This window comes from Heptranchias perlo, unplaced genomic scaffold (assembly GCF_035084215.1).
Source record: "Heptranchias perlo isolate sHepPer1 unplaced genomic scaffold, sHepPer1.hap1 HAP1_SCAFFOLD_56, whole genome shotgun sequence".
Classification (NCBI taxonomy): Eukaryota; Metazoa; Chordata; class Chondrichthyes; order Hexanchiformes; family Hexanchidae; genus Heptranchias; species Heptranchias perlo.
Genome location: NW_027139581.1, coordinates 4,337,052 through 4,358,309, shown reverse-complemented (window position 1 = coordinate 4,358,309; position 21,258 = coordinate 4,337,052). Strand labels below are relative to the sequence as shown.

Genomic DNA, 21,258 nt, shown 5'->3' with positions numbered 1-21,258 from the left:
TGTGTGTAATTAAATTGCACAGCGCGCAGAATCTGTCCTTAATTATTCAGTTCCGGAGATTTCTAATTGGAATCAAAAGTGAGCAGAGGCGCTGTAAATTTTGAAATTAATTTACATGTACAGTTTCTGTGATAGAAATAGATACACATGTGTGTGTGTGTGTGTATGCGTGTGAGTGAGAGACATAGACAGACAGACAGAGACAGAGAGAGAGAGAGAGAAATAGAGAGAGAGAGAGAGAGGGAGAGAGATTTGGAAACTAGTTAACTGTTGCCCACAACACGAATTCTCCCCAGCGCTGGGAGTCACGTTCACTGGAACCAAAACAGCTGCATCTCTGATTAATCCAACAATGGATCAAAGATCAGACCTTTAACTAGAACATGTGAAATAATAATCTCACTTTCCTTGTAATAATTTAAAAAACGAACTAACATTAATAAAACAATGTGTACGTTTATTTTTTTTTGTTTCACACTTTTCAACAGTCTTTAATTTTGTAGTATTCAGGACATTTACAATGTGCAATATGGTAATTCTCATTAGAAAGCAAGGCGTTTGAGAATTTAATTCTGAGGGTGACAGTTTTGGAGAAACTGTGAAGACCCCTGCACAGACAGGTGGATTGCTTAACAATTTACAATCGTTCAATATCAGTAATTTTACCCCACTACCGATAGTAAAGTTAGTCTCAGTGGCCCGAATGATGGGGAGAGCTCACATTTAGTAAAGAACTGCACAGAAACGATATCTGATACCCGAAAATAAAGGCAATGGTTTCCCAAAGTTTGTTAAACGTCCAATAGAATTGGGACAATAATAATCACTTCCTCTCTCCTTTTGCATTCTATTCACTGACACCAAATGTATAGGGAATAAAAATGTGGGGAGAATCAGACTCCTTGTACTGTCTTTTAAACTAAATTTGTTTTGGATTGACTGTATTATGTAGATCGATAATTAGCCAATACAAAGCAAAGGTAATTTTGAGAGGTGAGCACAGAAAATGGATTATTGGTGCTAATTTTTTGTGATCGAAAATCAGATCGTTGAGCTGAGAAAGGAAAAGAGAGGAGGAGCCAAACTACTGCTGAAGGAGGCGGATGATTTCCAGCCCCGGACTTTAGCTCACGGAGCTGCAGGCAGTTTAAATAGTGGAGCGCTCGGCTTCAGGTCAGCAATCAGGAGGCTGTTCTGGGGAGCAGAGAGTTTGATCAAGAAAGCAAACGATGGCGCTTGGCTTCTACCTCTGTTTACTTCTGTCTTACTTTACCTGTGAGTATTCTTTCCCTTTTCAGCTCAGGGTGGGGGAAATTCCTCTGATTACAATGTGAAGATTATCTTCGCGAAATTGCAAATACGCCAGGAAAGAACCGATTTATCAGTTCTCCAGCATGACAACAAAATTAAACCTTCAATAATTCGTTCAAGATATTGTATAAAAAAGAACGAGAAGAGGGATGATTAACCAAGCTATCGTTTTTAAATATTCTGTTTTACTTTTATGACTATCTTTAATTTTGCCTGTTTTAAGTGACATCCGATCTTTTCCCCCCCACTCTCAGATGTCCAATGCAACATCGTGCTGACTCAATCGGATTCCGTTACCGCAAAGCCCACGGAGACTCAGACACTGTCCTGTTCGGTGACTGGGTTCGATATCGACAGCTATTACATGGCTTGGGTTAAGCAAGTTCCAGGGAAAGGGCTGGAGTGGTTACTGACCTATCTTAGGTCCACATCCACGAATTATTACGCACCCGGAGTTCAAGATCGATTCACCCCTTCCAAAGACAGCACGACCTTTTATCTGAAAATGACTAATTTGAAGACCGAAGACACCGCCATGTATTACTGTGCAAGAGACCCACGGGGAGGGAGTCCGGGGCTGGACCTGTACAAAAACAGGAGGAGAAATCCAACCGTTCCAACTATAACCTGACGGTTAGTAATTAAATAAAGTGCAATGTTAATAGTAGTACTTTCAAATAGACGGTATTTCTTACCAAAGCACCTTGTTTAAGGACAGTTAACTGATATAAAATATGAACTATTGTTGCAATAATGAGAAGAAGGGACTCTGCTGTATGTCCAGCACTTCTATGTGTGAGGAATGGAAATTTGAAGTTAATACTTGTTTCAATATATTCCACCACTGGTCGCTGATGTGCACAGATGTGTTCTCTTTCTGTCACCCTGAGTGAATTTCTAGTCAGGTTGCAGTCCCAATAAGGGTTTATTGAAAGTGAATTTTGACAGACAGTGCTGAACAGAGAGCGAGTGCAGTATTTGTGCTGGCGTGTGTCATTGTGATAATACAGTGGATCCACTGTGCTTCATATCGACATCTCGTCATACAGTAACACTCAGCGGGATCCTGCTGAAATCTGTGATCACAAAATCATCACAAACAGCAACATTAGTGTCATTCCATATATATCACTGTCAGAAATATCTCCAAGTTTATAAAACCAGATATAAAGGGTAAATTGAACTGACGAATTTAAATTCCATGCAAAGACTGGTTGTGTGTCTTAACAGTGAAACGTGGCTTTTTATAAACATATAACAGGTTATACTGATACAAGCATCACATTAATGCATCCACTGGTGAATCTGTGTCGAGTTTTTTGTAAGCTGTTTGGAATTTAGATCTACATACCAAAGCTATATGTTAGCAGAAGTATTTGACACGGTGTGTATCATGGTGTATACCTGGGTGGCACAGCATTAATTGTCAATAAAAAAACCCTTTCAACACTCATGTGGTGAAACTGGGGCAGTGCTCCGGCTGGAATACAAATGGGAATGTATTAAAGTAATATTCATGTATTGTTATCTCGCACTGCAGTCCTGGCGAGGATTAGGCAGATCAACTATAACAATTATTCACGAAATTGTTGGCGATTTGGAAAAATGTTCATCAACTCATGTATGACATAGCAAACTTCAAAGTAATTTATAAACAATCAAATGGAACCATTTGTTACCATATATAATGATTTTTAATATCACATAAATCTATCGTAACATTACCTTGCCTCTGGAATGTAAAAACTTAAAATAATGTAGACTGTTTTCTATACCGTATGCAGAGCCCCTTTTTGTGTGACCCAGGTGAAGGAATGTAACACAGTGATTACTTGGACTACTGGGGACAAGGGACCATGGTGACGGTGACTGCAGGTAAGAAACATGCACTAATTTAGTAGCAGTGTTTAATTTGTATGTTTAATCTTATATTTCGTTTGGTTTTAAGAGTTAATTATTTCCACAATCCTGTGAAGTTGGCACTGTTTCCTTAGATTTATTGTTGTGTAACTTTTGATTGTGCATCTGAGTTTTTTAGATCAAAGCAGCTGTTTTACTTGTGCATTTCTCCTTGATTATTGTGGGATCGTGTTTATCTGCTCGTATGGGTTATTTGAAACTCGAAACCTGATGCTGAACTGTGTTTATTTTTGTTTCTGCAATGTTTAATTTGATAACATCTGGCTAATGCAGTTCTCGGTTATAATGTTGTCCCAAATGCTGTGGGCTCGGTCCGAGATCATGTACATCGGGCTCCTTTCAGGATACACTGAAATTCTTTATGAGTGTAGAGTACTCGCTCGGCCGTATGGAAAACTGCTTAAAAATCCACTCCTGACTCCATCATGTGAAAGACACTGTGAAAATTCGCAGTCTATATTGTTTCAGTGAGCTCAGAAAACTAAAGAGATTCTAATTGTGTCGAGTCAGAGCATAAAGTTATTAGAAGCTAGATGCATCATAGTATCAGAGTAGGTACAGCACAGGAGGAGGCCATTCGGCCCATCGTGCCTCTGCCAGCTCTTTGAAAGAACTATCCAATCAGTCCCATTCCCCTGCTCTTTCCTCGTAGTCCTGTTTTATCCCCTTCAAGTATTTATCCAATTCCCTTTTGAAAGTTACTTTTAAATCTGCTTCCACCGCCCTTTCACTGCATTCCAAATCATAACAACTCGCTGCGTAATTTGACACTCATTTCTGTGCCTTTTTTTACATAAAACTAATGTATTCATCTATTAGTATAATATTCGATTCGTTAATATTGAATATCTGTAACGAAAATGTTGTTAATATTTCCACAATGCACAGAAGCAGGTTTAAAATTAATATTGGATTTTATTTTAATTTAATACAGCATCAGTTAATATCAATGTTAACTTACAATATAATCAATTAAACACAAACCGCCTACCACAAATGTCCCATACACAACACCGTCAGGAGAAAATGTCAGAGATGGGAGAAAAATAAATCGGTTATGTTACAATTAATTTGTCAAATCACCGCCTTTCTTATTCAGTTGTGATTGAGCTCCATAAGGTCTCACTGCAGATTTTAATTAGTTGCTGTATCCTGGTTTCGTCTTAATGATTTTATATATTATATTTAATTAATGAATAATGTGGAGCCTTTTCCTGGATAGATTTCAATTTAAAATACCTCTTGGTTTATTAAGTAATTACTCTTCCATGGAGGAAGTTTTATTGTCAGTAAACTGTCCAAAAATGCTGGCTCTTTGTATATTATCTCTTTTAGGCAGTGAGACAGGCTTTACTAAAGAAGTGTAGAAAATCATAGGCAGAAAGAGATAAACTGGTATAGAATTTTTGAAATGAATGGGGGTAATTTTGACTTTGGCGACAGTGCGAAACGGGTGCTGGGGAGTCGACAGCCCGTTTAACATCTCTCCCGGCTTTTATTTCTAATGACGTGAATCACCATTTTTACACTGTCCCACCAAGTCAAAATTAACACCAATATATTTTAATCAAAGAACTTTCAGACTTCACAAGGTTGGAAATAGACAATAAATAAACTAGGCAGAGTGGGGGAAATTATAAGGTTGGAGGCAGCGATGCAGATACTGCTGGAAGTCAAACAGAATTGTTAAAAATGATCTTCATTAAATTCAGTTACATTAGTTAATTACATTTTAAAAACTACAGGGCTCGTGAGGCTGGAACAAAATTAGAAGCAATTTTAAACTTCAAACAGATTTGCTTAACTATCATGACGTTAATATCAACATTAATTTATTATCAGCACTCTGGAGGTAAAATTCAACTTGTGCGGGGCGTAAAACGGGCGGTAGCGGATGGGATCTCCGAATTAAACAACGCCTGGTTTTCCCTGTATTGCGCTCCCGCCGAAGTTAGAAGTTCGAACCAAAGGCTCGTTTCTCCAATTGCTCCGTTTATATTCAGGGTCTCTGATAATTAAACGAAGCGCTGTTCTGTTTTACACGGATCCTTGTGTCGTTGCAATTAAACTTGAATTATCCTGAATCACACATTTCGACGTTATACTGTGCAAGATGTAGAGTCCCGCCTGGGCGTTAAACAATCCCTGCTCTGTGCACAGAGAGGATATTTGAGTGGAAAGGATTGCATACCTGCGACAAAACTCTCCCGATTTTACTTCCATTAGTTTAAATAGGAGGAAGATCAGGTGGATTCTGTGAGGGACGTCCAGTTTTCCCGATCAGATTTCCCTCCCCCCTCCCCCCACCTCAGATTGTGGTTCAGCGCGACGCTGAGATTATCCTTCATGTTCAGCCAGGGGAAGACAGAAATCTACCTTTAGTGTTTTATTAAACCGTTTCTCTGCAGAAGAGGCAATGGCACAGATCACTTAAGAAACGGAAGAGCGCTACTTTACAAATAGAGGTTGCGCAGCTCAACTGTGTTGGTGATTTGAGACCCGAGCCAGGCGGTAAACAAACAATACAGAGACCCGGACTCGGATGTGTTGAGGGCGGCGGGAGAATAGGACAGGGAACAGTTCTGGTCCAAAGGTCCTACCCGCATTTACAAGGCGTGTCTCGTCTAACATTATTAATAGTTATTATTATTGCTGTTGATAATAATACGATTACTACCACATTATGAGTATTACTTTTATTATTGTTGTTGATATTATTATTTTTTATGTATCTTGAAGTGACGGGACATTAGGAGTAAACAGAAATTACCCCGAAACTTGGCCCAATATTTGATTACAGCAAGAAAGCAAATGGGAGAAGTTGCTCGATGCATCATGAGAGAGAAAGGGTTCACATTAAGAGGTGACATTATTTCTCTATACACCGTTCTTTAGACCATGAGAGAGAAAGGGTTCACATTTGGAGGTGACATTATTTCTCTATACACCGTTCTTTCGACCATGAGAGAGAAAGGGTTCACATTAAGAGGTGACATTATCTCTCTATACATCGTTCTTCAGACCATGAGAGAGAAACGCAAAGTCAACGACAGCCAATCGACAGCTCGTTTTCCCCCTGCCCGAGTTTCTTTTCCATTCAAGGCAGTGCAAAATGGGTCATCGATTGGCTGTCGCCCGTTTTGCCCCACAGACATGATGAATTGATACCCTATGGGCGGTAGCTCACAACTGGCGGTATTGCAACAACCTCCCATTATGCTTCAATGGGAGTGAATATCAGGCGGGGCGAGAAACAGGCGGCCGATTCGATACTGCCCCCTTTGCCCCACTACCCAAGGCGGATTTCTGCCCCTATATCACACCCACACTGAACAAATTCCTCTTCACTTATATAGAAATGAAAGTTGGGTGGATTGTAAAATGGGCTGCAATTCGTTATCGTCGATTTTGCGTTGCTGCCAAAGAAGGATTTAAATATCCCACTTCTCATCCTGTCCATGAGACCCACCTCCTGCTCCCTCGACCCAATTCCCAACAAACTGTTGACCACCAAACTTCCCTTCCTGGCCCCAATGTTAGCCGATATTGTTAACGATACATGTTAGCTGATATTATTAACGGTTCGATCTCCTCAGGTACTGACCCCTCCCCTTCAAATCTGCCGTCATCACCCCCGTACTAAAAAAAACCCACACTTGCCCCTTCTGCCCTTGCAAACTACCGCCCCATCTCCAACCTCCCTTTCCTCTCCAAAGTCTTTGAATGTGTTCTCGCCTCCCATAAGAGACCATAAGAGATAGGAGCAGGAGTTGGCCATTCGGCCCCTCGAGCCTGCTCTGCCATTTCATGAGATCATGGCTGATCTGATTTTTACCTCAACTCCACTTTCCCACCCTTTCACCATTTCCTTTGACTCCATTGCTGATCAGAAATTTGTCTAACTCAGCCTTGAATGTGTTCAATGACTCAGCCTCCACAGCTTTTTGGGGTAAAGAATCCCATAGATTCAAAACCCTCTGGGAGAAGAAATTCCTGCTAATATCCGTCTTAAACGGGCGACCCCCTTATTCTGAGACTGCCCCCTAGTTTTAGATTCACCTATCGAGTCCCCTCAGAATCTTGTATGTTTCAATAAGATCTCCTCTCATTCTTCTAAACTCCAATGAGTACAGACCCAACCTGTTCAATCTTTCCTCGTAAGACAAACCTTTCATACCCGGAATCATCCTAGTGAACCTTCTCTGAACTGCCTCCAATGCAAGTATGTCCTTCCTTAAATAACGGCACCAGAACTGTACGCAGTACTCCAGGTATGGTCTCACCAGCATCCAGTACACTTGTAGCATGGCTTCCCTGCTTTTATACTCTAACCCCCTGGAAATAAAGGCCAATATTCCGTTTGCCGTCCGGATTACCTGCTGCACCTTTATGTTGAATTTTTGTGTTTCATGTACGAGGACACCCAGATCCCTCTGTACCGCAACATTTTGTAGTATTTCTCCATTTAAATAATATTTTGCTTTCTTATTTTTCCTCCCAAAGTGGATGACTTCACATTTTTCCACATTAAATTCCATCTGCCAATTTTTTGCCCAATAGCTTAACATGTCAATATCCCTTTGCAAATACTTTGTGTCCTCATCACAACTTGCTTTTCACCTATCTTTGTATCATCAGCAAATTTGGCCACAGGACACTCTGTTCCTTCATCCAAGTCATTGATATATTTAGTAAATAGTTGAGGCCCCAGCACTGAGCCCTGCGGCACCCCACTAGTTACAGATTGCCATTTTGAAAATGACCCTTTTATTCCGACTCTTTGTTTTCTGTTAGTTAGCCAATCCTCTATCCATGCCATTATATAACCCCCAACACCATAAGCTCTTATCTTATGCTATCCCTCCTCATCCTTCTCGATCTGCCTGCAGCCTTTGATACGATTAACAACATCATCCTCTTCCAGAGCCTCTTCTCCGTCGTCCAGCTGGGCGGGACTGCGCTCGCCTGGTTCCATTCTTAGCTACTCAGTGGTAGCCAGAGAATCACCTGCAATGGCTTCTCTTCCCGCTCCCGCACCGTTAACTCTGGAGTCCCCCAAGGATCTATCTTTGGCCCCCTCCTATTTCTAATCTACATGCTGCCTCTCAGCGACATCAAACGAAAACACGACGTCAGATCCCACGTGTACGCTGAGGACACCCAGCTCGACCTCACCACCACCTCCCTCAACCCTCCACTGTTTCTGATTTATCGCACTGCTTGTCCGACATCCAGTGCTGGATGAGAAAAATGTCCTCCAACTAAATATTGGGAGGACAGAAGTCGTTGTCTTTGGTCCTCGCCACTAACTCCGTTCCAGAGGCCACCGACTCCATCTCTCTCCCTGGCCACTCTCTGAGGCTGAACCAGGCCGTTCACAAACTCGGCGTCCAATTTGACCCTGAATTGAGCTTCCGACCACAAATCCTCTCCATCATCAAGACCGCCTACTTCCGCCTCCGTAACATCACCCATCTCCACCCCTGCCTCAGCTCATCTGCTGCTGAAGCCCTCATCCATGCCTTTATTACCACTAAACTTGATTATTCCAATGCTCTCCTGGCCGGCCTCCCATCTTCCGCCCTCCATAAACTTGGGCTGATCCAAAACTCTGCTGCCCCGTATCCTCACTCGCACCAAGTTCCGTTCACCCTTCACCCCTTTGATCGCTGACGTCCATTGGCTGTCGGCCCGGGAACGCCTCGATTTTAAATTTATCATCCTTGTTTTCATATCCCTCCATGGCCTCACCCCTCCCTATCTCTGTAACCTCCTCCAGCCGGACAGCCCTCCGAGGTCTCTGTTTTCCTCCAATTCCGGCCTCTTGCTCATCCCCGATTTTAATCGCTCCACCATTGGTGGCCGTGCCTTTAGCTGTCTTGGCCCTAAACTCTGTAATCGCCTCCCTAAACCTCTCCAACTCTCCACCTCTCCCTCCCCTTTAAGATGCTCATTAAAACCTACCTCTTTGACCAAGCTTTTGTTCACCTGTCCTAACATCTCCTTATGGGCCTCATTGTCAAATTTTGTTTGATAATCGCTCCTATGAAGCGCCTTGGGACGTTTTACAACGTTAAAGGCGCGATAGAAATGCAAGATGTTGTTGGTGTGCAATCGCATTTTTAAGAATTTAAGAATTTCGCACTTTAGATCTGTTTGCATATCCGAACACTTAGTTTCAGATCCCTGAGTGTACAGTCCCACATTCCGCACACTTACTAAATTATATCTGCCACATGCCCGCCCATTCTCCCATCCTGCCTCTGTCTTCATGAAGATTTTTGCATTCCTCCTCGCTGCTTGCCAAATCATGTACTTTTTTGTCGTTAGCAACTTTCGAGATTTTATTCCCTGTCGCCAAGTATAAACCATCGAATGTAGGTAAACAGAAGTGCCCCGAATACTGACACCAGGAGGACTTCACTTTCCAGCCGTTCTCCAATCTGAAGGACACGTTAACCGTTTCCCTGTGTTTCCTGTCCACCAACCAACTTTCCATCCCTGCTGCTAACAGTTCCTCTAAACGTATACGCCCGATTTTTTATCTAGCCCCCTCTTGGCCTCGATGGATATTCAGACTTATATGCCGAGAAATTCGTCAGAGCTGCTCCCGCTCCGCCTGCGAGGCTTCGTGGGAAGTGGAGTGGAAACTCCGTTTACAGGGAGTAGCCTGGGGGAATTTCCAGACCAGTGATATTAATATTTTTGCCTGAACTTTATTTGAGAACAGGTAGGGGAGAGAATATGTGCTCGTTATTGGAGTGGCGACAAGGAGTTGGGCGAAGTCAATGATACAATTTCCTTGTACTGAGTCTGGGTGGATGGAGCTTGATGGGCCGAATGGACTTTCCTGTCTCCGGACTTTCCGATGTGCCAGACTGGGGTTCGGTGAGCCCATTTCAAGTCAGGCCTCACAATCAGCAGAGGCTCACTTTTCATTGTTGTTTGTGATCCTCAAATGATGCAATTGGTGCAGATTCTGGCGGATATTCAAAACATGCGGGCGTTTCATGTAAATGTGATCGCGGAGTTTCACTTTTGTGTTCAATTTGTTCCTCTTTCACAGCTGAACCGTCTGCTCCGACACTCTTCGCCCTGCTATCGTCCTGTGGAGAACCCAATACTGAAGGTTTGGTGACGGTCGGGTGCTTGGCGATTAACTATTCCCCCGAAAAAGCCATCCTTTCCTGGACCAAAAATGACCAAAGCATCACCAGTGGATTCATGACCTACCCGTCAGTGTTCAACAAGAAGGGAACCTACACCCTGAGCAGCCAGTTAACGATCCCCGAGTCAGAGATGGAGAGCAGCAAAGTCTACTGCGTTGTTCGGCACAGCGGATCTGCCTGGAAGACAGTGAAGCTGCACTTTCGAGGTTGGTGTGAGCTCGATGGCGACCAAGATGTGAAAAGATAACAGAATTTTCCAATACAGAATTATTTAATTTTTAAATGGTGAAATCACCTTTTTTCCTTGAATTCCCACAATAGGATTGCCTGCGGTCCCTCCAACTGTTATCCTCACGCAAAGTTCTCCTCAGGAAATCTTATCCAGCAAACATGTAACGGCCGTGTGTTTAATATCCGAATTCCGACCAAAACCCATCGACGTGCAGTGGCTGAAGGGCGGATTGCCCGTGAAGTCCGGGTTCGTCACCTCTCCTCCCTGTGAAGAGAACGGCAACTTCAGCGTCAGTAGTCGGCTGGAAATCACCTCCAGGGAATGGTTCAACGGTGCGGTATACACCTGCTCCGTCACTCACAAAGCGAGCAAGAGCATCCAGAGCAAAAATATCACCAGTTCTCCAGGTAAGAGGCAAACCGGGAGCTGAGGCCAGATGCATCGAAGTGCCAAATTCTACCGAAATTTACAGTCAGTGTTCCGTGGGGTGGGGGTGAGGGTGTGTGGGGGGACTGATAACTTCTTTCACCAATTATTAGGAACATATCATTGATGTTATTGATCATCTCTGAGTCAGAAGGTCGTGGGTTCAATCCCACTCCAGAGACTTGAGCATAAAATCGAGGCTGACACTCCCAGTCAGGACTGATGGAGCGCTGCACTATGGGAGGTGCCATCTTGTTGAGACGTTAAACCGAGGCCCCGATCTGCCCTCTCAGGTGAAAGGAAAAGATCACACAGCAATATCTAGAAGACAAGCAATGGAGTTCTCCCCTGTGTCCTGGCCAATATTTATCCCTCAACCAACATCACTAAAAGAGATTACCCGGTCATTATCACATTGCTGTTGGTGGGAGTTTGCTGTGAGCAAATTGATAGCTGAGTTTCCAACATTTCAACAGTGACCACACGTCAAAAGTAGTTTTTTGTCTGTAAAGCGCTCTGGGACGTCCTGAGGTGATGAAAAGCGCTGGATAAATGCAAGTTCTTTCTTTCTTTACCGAGTATCTAGTTACTTGCTTCCTTCTCCTGGACGGCCTGACTCTCTCTGCCTCTGTTACAGTTCAGTGAGCACTGCAGACGTTCCAGAGCCCCGGCCCAGAAGGGATTCCTCTGCGGACATGTCATCGGATCAGTCTGCGATCCTGGTCCCAGTTTTGTTCTCAGTGAGCCGAAATCAGGCGGTGCGCAAGTAGAGCATCAGAGCTGTGCTTCAACACAACTGTTCCAGGGAATGGGGGAGTCACCAATGGTCACATTCCTGATTAGTGGCACGGAAAATCAGGCGCACTGTATAATGGGAGGCTGAGTCCATATCGCCCAAAGTAAAAATGACTTTCCTTGTCTTTAATCAAATAAAGGCTGAACGTTCGCTTCACAATTCTCCAGAGAATAGATCGGTTCACATTTATTTTCCTCTCACAGATTGTCCTCCACCCGGTGAACCAGAAGTCACAATTCTGCCACCATCACAAGAACAGGTTTTACTGGAGGCGACGGTGACTTTGACCTGTGTCGTGTCTGATGCTCCGAATGGGGTCAACGTGTCCTGGACCAGAGAACAGCAGCCTTTAAAATCAGAGATTGCCGTCCAACCTGGCGAGGGCTCCGACAGCCTGATCAGCAAAGTAGACATCTCGACACAAGCGTGGCTGAGTGGGGATACGTTCTATTGCGTGGTGAGCCATCAGGATCTTCCAACTCCTAAAAGAGCGTCCATACACAAGGAACGAGGTGAGCAGTGAGGTTGCAGCAACAAGTGTCACATTGTGAATCTTCTCAGTGCGTGTACATGACTTCTATTCATTAAATATATGCATAGTCTATCCCCATGGCATAGTTTAGTCCATCCACCACCTTAAACATTCATTCCCTCCACCACCGGCGCACTGTGGTTGCAGTGTGTACCATCTACAGGATACACTGCAGCAACTCGAGCAGGCTTCTTTGGCAGCACCTCCCAAACCCGCGGCCCCTACCAACAGGTGCATGGGAACACCATCACCTCCAAGTTCACCTTAAAATCACAACTCATCCCGATTTGGGCATGTATCGCCATTCCTTCATTGTCCCATTCAAATTTCCGGAACTCCCTCCTAACAGCACTGTGGGAGTACCTTCACTATACGGACTGTAGCGGGTCAAGCAGAAGGCTCACCATCACCTTCTCAAGGACAACTATGGATGGGCAATAAAAGCCGACCTCACGAGAGGCGCCCACATCCCGGGAATGAATAAACAATAAAGTTGGTAAATGGACAAAATGGAGAGGAAACTCTTTTATTCCGAACGAAAGGCTTTTCTCACTTCTCGGTCCCCTCTGCAGAGCTTGGATTAGAGGAAACTCTTTTACCCCCACCACGGCAAGTAGCGAAATTGAACTCAATAATCCTGTAAATTCGCTGGCTGACACCGGAGAAACTGAGGGAGTCCAGAACAAGGGGGCATAACCTTAATATTAGAGCTAGGTCGTTCAGGGGTGATGCTAGGGAACATTTCTTCATACAAACGGCAGTGGGAATCTGGAACTCTCTCCCCAAAAAAGCTGGTGAGGCTGGAGGTCAATTGGAAATTTCAAAACTGAGATTAATAGTTTGTTGCTGGATTACGTGCAATCCGGAGCAAATCCACTGCACCACGGGAGACTCGGCTGAACTGCGAGCGAGAGAAATGCAGTTGTTATAGGGGGTTCAATAGTCTTACTAAAATTTTACAGGGCTTTGTTGAGACCTCACCTGGAGTATTGCGTACAGTTTCGGTCTGCTTATCTGAGGAAGGATAAACTTGCCTTTGATGCGGTGCAAAGAAGATTCACTGGATTGATTCCTGGGAGGAGAGGGTTGTCCTGTGAGGAGAGATTGAGTACAATGGCCTTATACTCTCTGGATTTTAGAAGAATGAGAGGTGATCTCATTGAAAAATATAAGATTCTGAGGGGGCTTGACAGGGTAGATGCTGAGAGGTTGTTTCCCCTGGCTGGAGCTAAGGGGCATAGACTCAGGATAAGGGGTCGACCATTTAAGACTGAGGTGAGGTGGAATTTCTTCACTCAGAGGGTTGTGAATCTGTGAAATTCTCTACCCCAGAGGAATGTGGATGTTGAGTCGTTGAATATATTCAAGGCTGAGATAGATAGATTTTTGGACTCTGGGGGAATTATTGGTAAAAAGATAATGTGCTTCGGAAATTATTTGGGCTAAAGGCTGACAAATCCCCAGGGCCTGATAATCTGCATCCCAGAGTAATAAAGGAAGTGGCCCTTGAAATAGTGGATGCATTGGTGATCATCTTCCAAAATTCTATAGACTCTGGAACAGTTCCTACAGCTGGAGGCTGGCAAATGTAACCCCACTATTTCAAACAGGAGGGAGAGAAAAAACAGGGAATTACAGACCAGTTAGCGTAACATCAACAGTGGGAAAAATGCTATCGTCTATTATGAAAGATGTGACAACAGAATACTTGGAAGGCATTCACGTGAATGGACAAAGTCAGTATTGGTTTATGAAAGGGAAATCATGCTTAACAAATCTACTGGAGTTTTTTGAGGATGTAACCAGCAGAATAGATAAGGGAGAACCAGTAGATGTGGTGTATTTGGATTTTCAGAAGGCTTTTGATAAGGTGCCACACAAGAGGTTAGTGTGCAAAATTAAAGCACATGGGATTGGGGGGAATATATTGGCATGGATCGAGAATTGTTTGACAGACAGGAAACAGAGAATAGGAATAAACGGGTCTTTTTCCGGGTGCCAGGCAGTGACTAGTGAGGTATCGCAGGGAACAGTGCTTGGGCCCAAGCTATTCACAATATATATCAATGATTTGGATGAGGGAACTAAATGTAACATTTCCAAGTTTGCAGACGATACCAAGCTGGGGTGGAATGAGAGCTGTAAGGAGGATGCAAAGAGTGATTTAGACAAGTTGGGTGAGTGGGCAAGAACATGGCGGATGCAGTATAACGTGGATAAATGTGAGGTTATCAACTTTGGTTGTAAAAACAGAAAGGCAGATGATTATCTGAATGGTGATAGTTTGGGAAAAGGGGAGGTGCAACGAGACCTGGGTGTCCTTGCACACCAGTCGCTAAAAGCGAGCATTTGAGTACAGGAGCAGGGATATCTCACTATAGTTATACGGGGCCTTGGTGAGACCACATCTGGAGTATTGTGTGCAGTTTTGGTCTCCTTATCTGAGGAAGGATGTCCTTTCCATGGAGGGAGTGCAACGAAGGTTTACCAGACTGATTCCTGGGATGGCAGGATTGATGGCAGGATGAGGAGGGATTGGAATGACTCGGCCTATATTCACCAGAGTTTAGAAGAATGAGAGATGATCTCATCGAAAAATACAAAATTCTAACAGGACTAGACAGACTTGATGCAGGGAGGATGTTCCCGATTGCTGGGGAGTCCAGAACCAGGGGTCACAGACTCAGGATACGGGGTATACCACTTCTCACCGGGGTGAGGAGACATTTTTTCAATCAGAGGTTGGTGAACCTGTGGAATTTTCTACCACAGAGGGCAGTAGAGGCCAAGTCATCAGATGTATTCAAGAAGGAGATCGATATATGTGTTAATGTTAAAGGGATCAAGGGATATGGTGATAAAGCAGGAACAGGGCACTGAGTTGGACGATCGGCTTTTATCATTTTCATGACAGAGCAGGCCCGAAGGGCCGAATGGCCTACTCTTGCTCCTATTTTCTATGTTTCTATGATTCAAGGGATATGGGGATCGGGCTGGAAAGTGGAGTTGAGGTTGAAGATCAGCCATGATCTTATTGAATGTTGGAGCTGGTTCGGGAGGCCGTATGGCCTACTCCTGATCGTATTTCTTATGTTCTTATATTATTGTGTTCAGGGAGATAGACCGGCGTTTCTGCAAGGGCCGACATGAGTCCTGTATGTGTGTTGTCTCCCTGGTGCCAGGGTAAAGGACAACATTGAGAGATGCGGGACCTTTTGAGGAGGGAAGGGGAACAGCCAGAAATCATGGTCCATGTGGGAACCGATGACATAGGAAGGAAAAGTTCCTGCAGTCAGAGTTTCAGGAGCTAGGGAGGAAGTTCAAAAGCAGCACCTCAAAGGTAGTAAAATCTGGATTACTCCCAGAGCCAAGCGCTAGTGAGTATAGGACTGGCCAAATAAGATTTGCTAATGCGTGGCTGGAGAAATGGTGCAGGAGTGTGGGTTTCAGATACCTGGGACATTGGGAGCAGTTGTGAGGCAGGAGGGATCCGATCAAGATGGACGGGTTGCACCTCAACAGAGCTGGGAAGTTAACTGCTGCTGTGGGCGAGGGTTTGAACAAATTTGACAATAGGGTGGGCACCAGGATGAAACATTATAGAGAAGACGCAAGGTGCACAGAGGACTGGGAGGGACAAATAGCACTTGAGCAAAGAGTACTTCAGAAATAGGAGGGATCAGCCAGGGGGGAAATTAGGCAGTCTAAGATGAGTTTGCAGTGCATGTGTGTAAATGGACGTAGCGTGGTAAATAAGGTTGGTGAGCTGCAGGCTCAAGTCGCCACATGGGACTGTGATATAGAGGCAATAGCAGAGACCTGGCTCAAAGATTGGGGGGAATGGGTACTTAATATTCCTGTCCACACGGTATTCAGGAAAGATAGTGAAGGATGAAAGGAGGAGTGGCAGTATTGATCAATTAAACTATTATAGCACTGGAAAGTGATGATGAAGGTGAGGGGGGGTCAAAGACAAAATCCATATGGTTAAAATTAAAGAATAATGGAGGAGCTATTACACTACTGGGTGTGTACTATACGCCACCAGATCATGGGAAGGAGATACAGGAGCAAATTTGCAGGCAAATTACGGAAAGATGCAAGAACGATAGATTAGTGATAATGGGGGGCCTTCCATGATCCCAATATAGGCTGGGACAGTCACAATGTATCGGGCAAAGAGGGAAAGGAATTCCTGAAATGTGTACAAGAGAACTTTGTTGAACAATGTGTTTCCAGCCCAGCGGGGAAGGAAGCAATGCTGGATCTAGTTCTGGGAATGAAGTGGGGCAAGTAAAGCATGATTCAGTGGGGGAGCATTTGGGGAACAGTGATCATAATATCATTAGATTTAGAATAGTCATGGAAAAGGACAAGGAACAATCTAATGTGAAAATATTTAACTGGAGGAGGGTTAATTTCAGTGAACCTAAAAGGGATCTTAGTCCTGGTGGATAGGAATCAAAGATTGGTTTGCAAATTAGTTGTTGGACAATGGGAGGCCTTCAAGGAGGAAATGGTTCACATCCAGTCCCACGAGGGGGAAAGGAAGGGCATCCAAAACTAGAGCTCATTTGATGACGAAAGATATAGAGATTACAATGAAACAGAAAAAGGAGGCTGATGGCAAATGTAAGGCACATAATACAGTTTAGGACTAAGTTGAATCCTGAAAGTACAGAGGAGATTTAAAAAGGAAATAAGAGCGGCAAAGAGAATATGAGAATGGATTAGCGGCCAGCACAAAAGGGAACCCAAAAGTCTTTTATCAAGATGTAAATTGTAAAAGGGCAGTGAAAGGAAGGGTGGGACCGATTAGGGACAAAAAAAGAGATCTTCTTGTGGAGGAAGAGGGCATGGCTGAGGTACTAAATGAATACACCGCATTGGCCTTCACTAGAGAAAAGGATGCTGCCAGTCTAGCCGTAAAAGAGGGGTCAGTAGCGATATGGGATAGGATAAAAATAGATAGGCGAGGTACTTAAAAGATTGGCAGTACTCAAGGTAGAAAAGTCACCCGGTCCAGATGGGATGCAACCTCGGTTACTGAGGGAAGTAAGGGTGGAAATTACGGAGGCTCTCACCACAACCTTCTAATCCTCCTTCGACATGGGAATGGCGCCGGAGGATTGGAGGATTGCAAATGTTACAGGCCTGTTCAAAAAGGTAAACCCGGCAGTTACAGACCAGTCAGCCGAATGTCGGTGGTGGGGAAACTTAGAGAGAGAATAATCCGGGACAAAATTAATTGGCACTTGGAAAATTGTGGGCTGGTAAATGAAAGTCATCACGGATTTGTTAAAGGAAAATCGTGTTTGATAACTTGATTGAGCTCTTTGATGAAGTAACGGGAAGGGTTATGAGGGTAATGTGGTTGATGTTGTGTATATGGACTTCCAGAAGGCATTTGATAAAGTACCACATAATAGACCTTTAAGCGAAATTAAAGCCCCCTGGATTAAAGGGACAGCGGCAGCGTGGATACAAAATTGGATAATCATAGAATGGTTCCAGCTCAGATGGAAGCCATTCGGCCCATCGTGCCCCTGCCGGCTCTTAAAAAGAGCAATCCAGTTAGTCTCATTTCCCCACGCTTGCCCAGTACCAGTGCAATTTTTTTCCCTTGAAGTATTTGTCCAATTCCTTTTTAAAAGCCACGATTGAATCTGCTTCCACCACCCTTGCACTCCGATCCCAAAACTGGTCCCACTGCCCCAAGACTCTGAAGCCATCCATCCTGCGCCATGTCTGTAGCCACGCATTAACCTGCCTTATCTTCCAATTTCTGTACTCACCAGCGGGTGGCACTGGGGGTAATCCAGAGATTACTACCTTTGAGGTCCTGCTTTTCAACTTCCTCCCTGGCTCCTGAAACACTGACCACAGGAACTCATCCCCTTTTCTTTCCTTTGTCGCTAAGGGACAGAAAGCAAAGAGTATTGTTGAACGGTAGTTTTTCAGACTGGAGGGAAGTAAAGAGTGGTGTTCTCCAGGAATCAGCATGAGGACCTCTGCTCTTTTTGATATACATTAATGACATGGACTTGGGTATACTGGGTACAATTACAAAGTTTGCTGATGACACGAAACTCGGAAATGTAAATAATGTGAAGGATAGCAACTAACTTTAGGAGGACATAGACAGACTGGTGAAATGGGCAGAGACATGGCAGATGTAATTTAACGCAGAGAAGTATGAAGTGATGCATTCTTTGGGAGGGAGAATGAAGAGACACAATATAAACTAAATGGTAGAATTTTAAACGGAGTGCAGGAACAGAGAGACCTGGGATTGTACGTGCAGAAATCTTTGAAGGTGGCAGGAGAAGTTGAGAATGCTGTTAATAAACCATATGCGATCCTCGGCTTTTGTAATAGAGGCACAGAGTACAGAAGCAAATAAGTTATGCTAAATCTTTATAAATCATTGGTTAGGTTTCAGCTGGAGTGTTGTGTTCAATTCTGGGCACCACACATTATAAAGGATGTCAAGGCCTCAGAGAGGGTGCAGACGAGATTTACTAGAATGGCACCAGGGATGAGAGATTTCGGTTATTTGGAGACTGGAGAAGCCGGGATTGTTCTCCTTAGAACAGAGAATGTTAAGGGGAGATGTTATGGAGGTGTTCAAAATCATGAAGGGTTTTGATCAGGTAAATAAGGAGAAACTGTTTCCAGTGGCAGAAGGTTCGGTAACCAGAGGACACAGATTTAAAGTGGTTGGCAAAAGAGCCAGAGGCGACATGAGGAAACATTTTTTACGCAGCGAGATGTAATGATCTGAATGTTCTGCCTGAAAGGGTGGTGGAAGCAGATTCAATCGTAACTTTCAAAACGGAATTGGTTAATACTTGTAATGAAAAAAATGGACAGTTATCGTGAAAGAGCAGGGTAATGGGAATAATTGGATAGCGCATTCAAAGAGCCGGAATAGGTACGTTGGGCCGAATGGCCTCCTTCTGTGCTGTACCATATTATGATACTGTAATAAAAGTTATTGAGAGATATGGAACCAAGCGGGTAAATGCAGTTGAGACACAGATCAGCCATGTTATAATTGAATGGCGGAACAGGCTCGAGGGCCTGAATGGCCTCCTTCTGTTCCTATGTTCCTGAACTGACTGTTAAAAATCCGAACTTTTTGTCCATTTTCCTTTTACTGTCTATATCCGAAGGGAGGCTATCACCCCTATGCGATCTTCGGCACATGTGGCTTTGCTCCAGGACGATGGAGTTGTCCTGTCAAATTATCTACAAGCCACTCAGTTACATTTCTCAAACGATGGCCTTCTCAAGGCACGTAGAGGAGAGGGGAGATGTCACCTTAAGTGACTCGTGCACAAAGCAACAAACAGAGTTTTTAAAATTAGGCAAGGGAACGATATCTCCGAGTGCAAAGTGAATCTTCACAACCTAAAGCTGCGCTTTATTCCCTCTATGATCGCCTCTCACTTATTAATATCCAAACATTTTTTTCTGTAGATCCAAATCCACATGAACCGTCTGTGTTTGTCCTCCTCCCGTTAGCAGAAGAAATCTCCGCTCAGCGGTCTATGACCCTCACCTGCTTAGTGAGAGGTTTCTCTCCCAGAGAGATCTTTGTCAAGTGGACCGTTAATAACAAGACGCTGAATTCCAGCGGCTACAAGAACACTGAGGTGATGGCGGAGCACGACAGTAGCTCCTTCTTCATGTACAGCATGTTATCCATTAAGACGGAGGATTGGACCAGCGGTGCTTCTTACTCCTGTGTGGTCGGACATGAAGCCATTCCCTTGAAGATAATGAGCAGAACGGTTAATAAATCGAGCGGTAAACCGAGTTTTGTGAACATTTCCCTTGTACTGATGGACACCGTGAATTCTTGTCAATGAGATTATCTCATTTCCATTCCTCAATTAAAAGCAAATAAAGACCCTTTTTCTGTTAACGAGTCAAATGTATGGGAATTGATTTATTTTTGTTAGTCGGGAGCAGGATATGTTCCCTTTGGAGACCCAATGCGCCAACATTCCGTTGGAACGCAAGAACAGGCGGAGGCCATTCAGCCCTTCGAGCCTGTTCCGCCATTCATTGAGATCATGGCTGATCTGTATCCGAACTCCATCCACCCGCCTTGGCTCCAGATCCCTTAATACCCTTGGTTAGCAAAAATAAATCAGCTTTAAAATTATTAATTGAGCATCGACTGCTTTTTGTGGGAGAGAGTTCCACACTTCTCCCACCCGGTGTGTGAAGAAATGTTTCCGAACTTCTCTCCTGAATGGCCTGGCTCTGATTTTAAGGTTATGTCCCCTTGTCCTAGACTCCCCCGCCAGCGGGAAAAGTTTCTCTCTATCTACCCTATCAATTCCTTTCAAAATCTTAAAAATCTCATTCAAATCACCCGTTAACCTTCTATATTCCGCCCTTCCAGCTTATTTACAGCACAAGCTAAATGCAGACTAAAGGTGCTTCCACTACCAGAACCCTTAACCCGAACATAAGAAAACCGCTTCCAAACACAATACAATGGCTGTTTCCAATTCCCACAAAAACAATACATTGCGGCTTCTCTTCTTCATTACACCGATTTCTTCCGATTGAAGCCAGTTTTGCGCTGTTAGATGATGCCCGTTGGGAACCAGTGTGAGGCCACTCCAACTAATTTAACAGAAGACCATTAAAGCAACATGCAGAGGATCATTTCTATCCAATAAAATGTTGCATTTCTATCTTCACTGCATTGAATGTAGACAGTAGTGACGGAAGGGCATTGGTCGGCACAGACCATCTCTCCTGTCCTCATGAAAGAGAGACAGACACTGCCCTTCTGTTGTCCACGAACCCCCGGGACCAGCGGGCAGTCAGTTTCTAAATAACAGAACCACAT

The 21,258-nt window shown here is 44.0% G+C and overlaps 1 gene segment (V, D, J or C); it reads left to right on the top strand.

Moving 5' to 3' along the window:
- The first annotated feature begins 1,165 nt into the window (after positions 1–1,165).
- LOC137315705 (Ig heavy chain C region-like) lies at positions 1,166–20,325 on the top strand. The segment is given in 7 exon segments: positions 1,166–1,275; positions 1,566–1,896; positions 3,137–3,186; positions 10,298–10,606; positions 10,722–11,039; positions 12,058–12,366; positions 19,869–20,325. Coding segments are annotated over 7 exon segments (1,755 nt in total).
- The last annotated feature ends 933 nt before the right edge of the window (positions 20,326–21,258 follow it).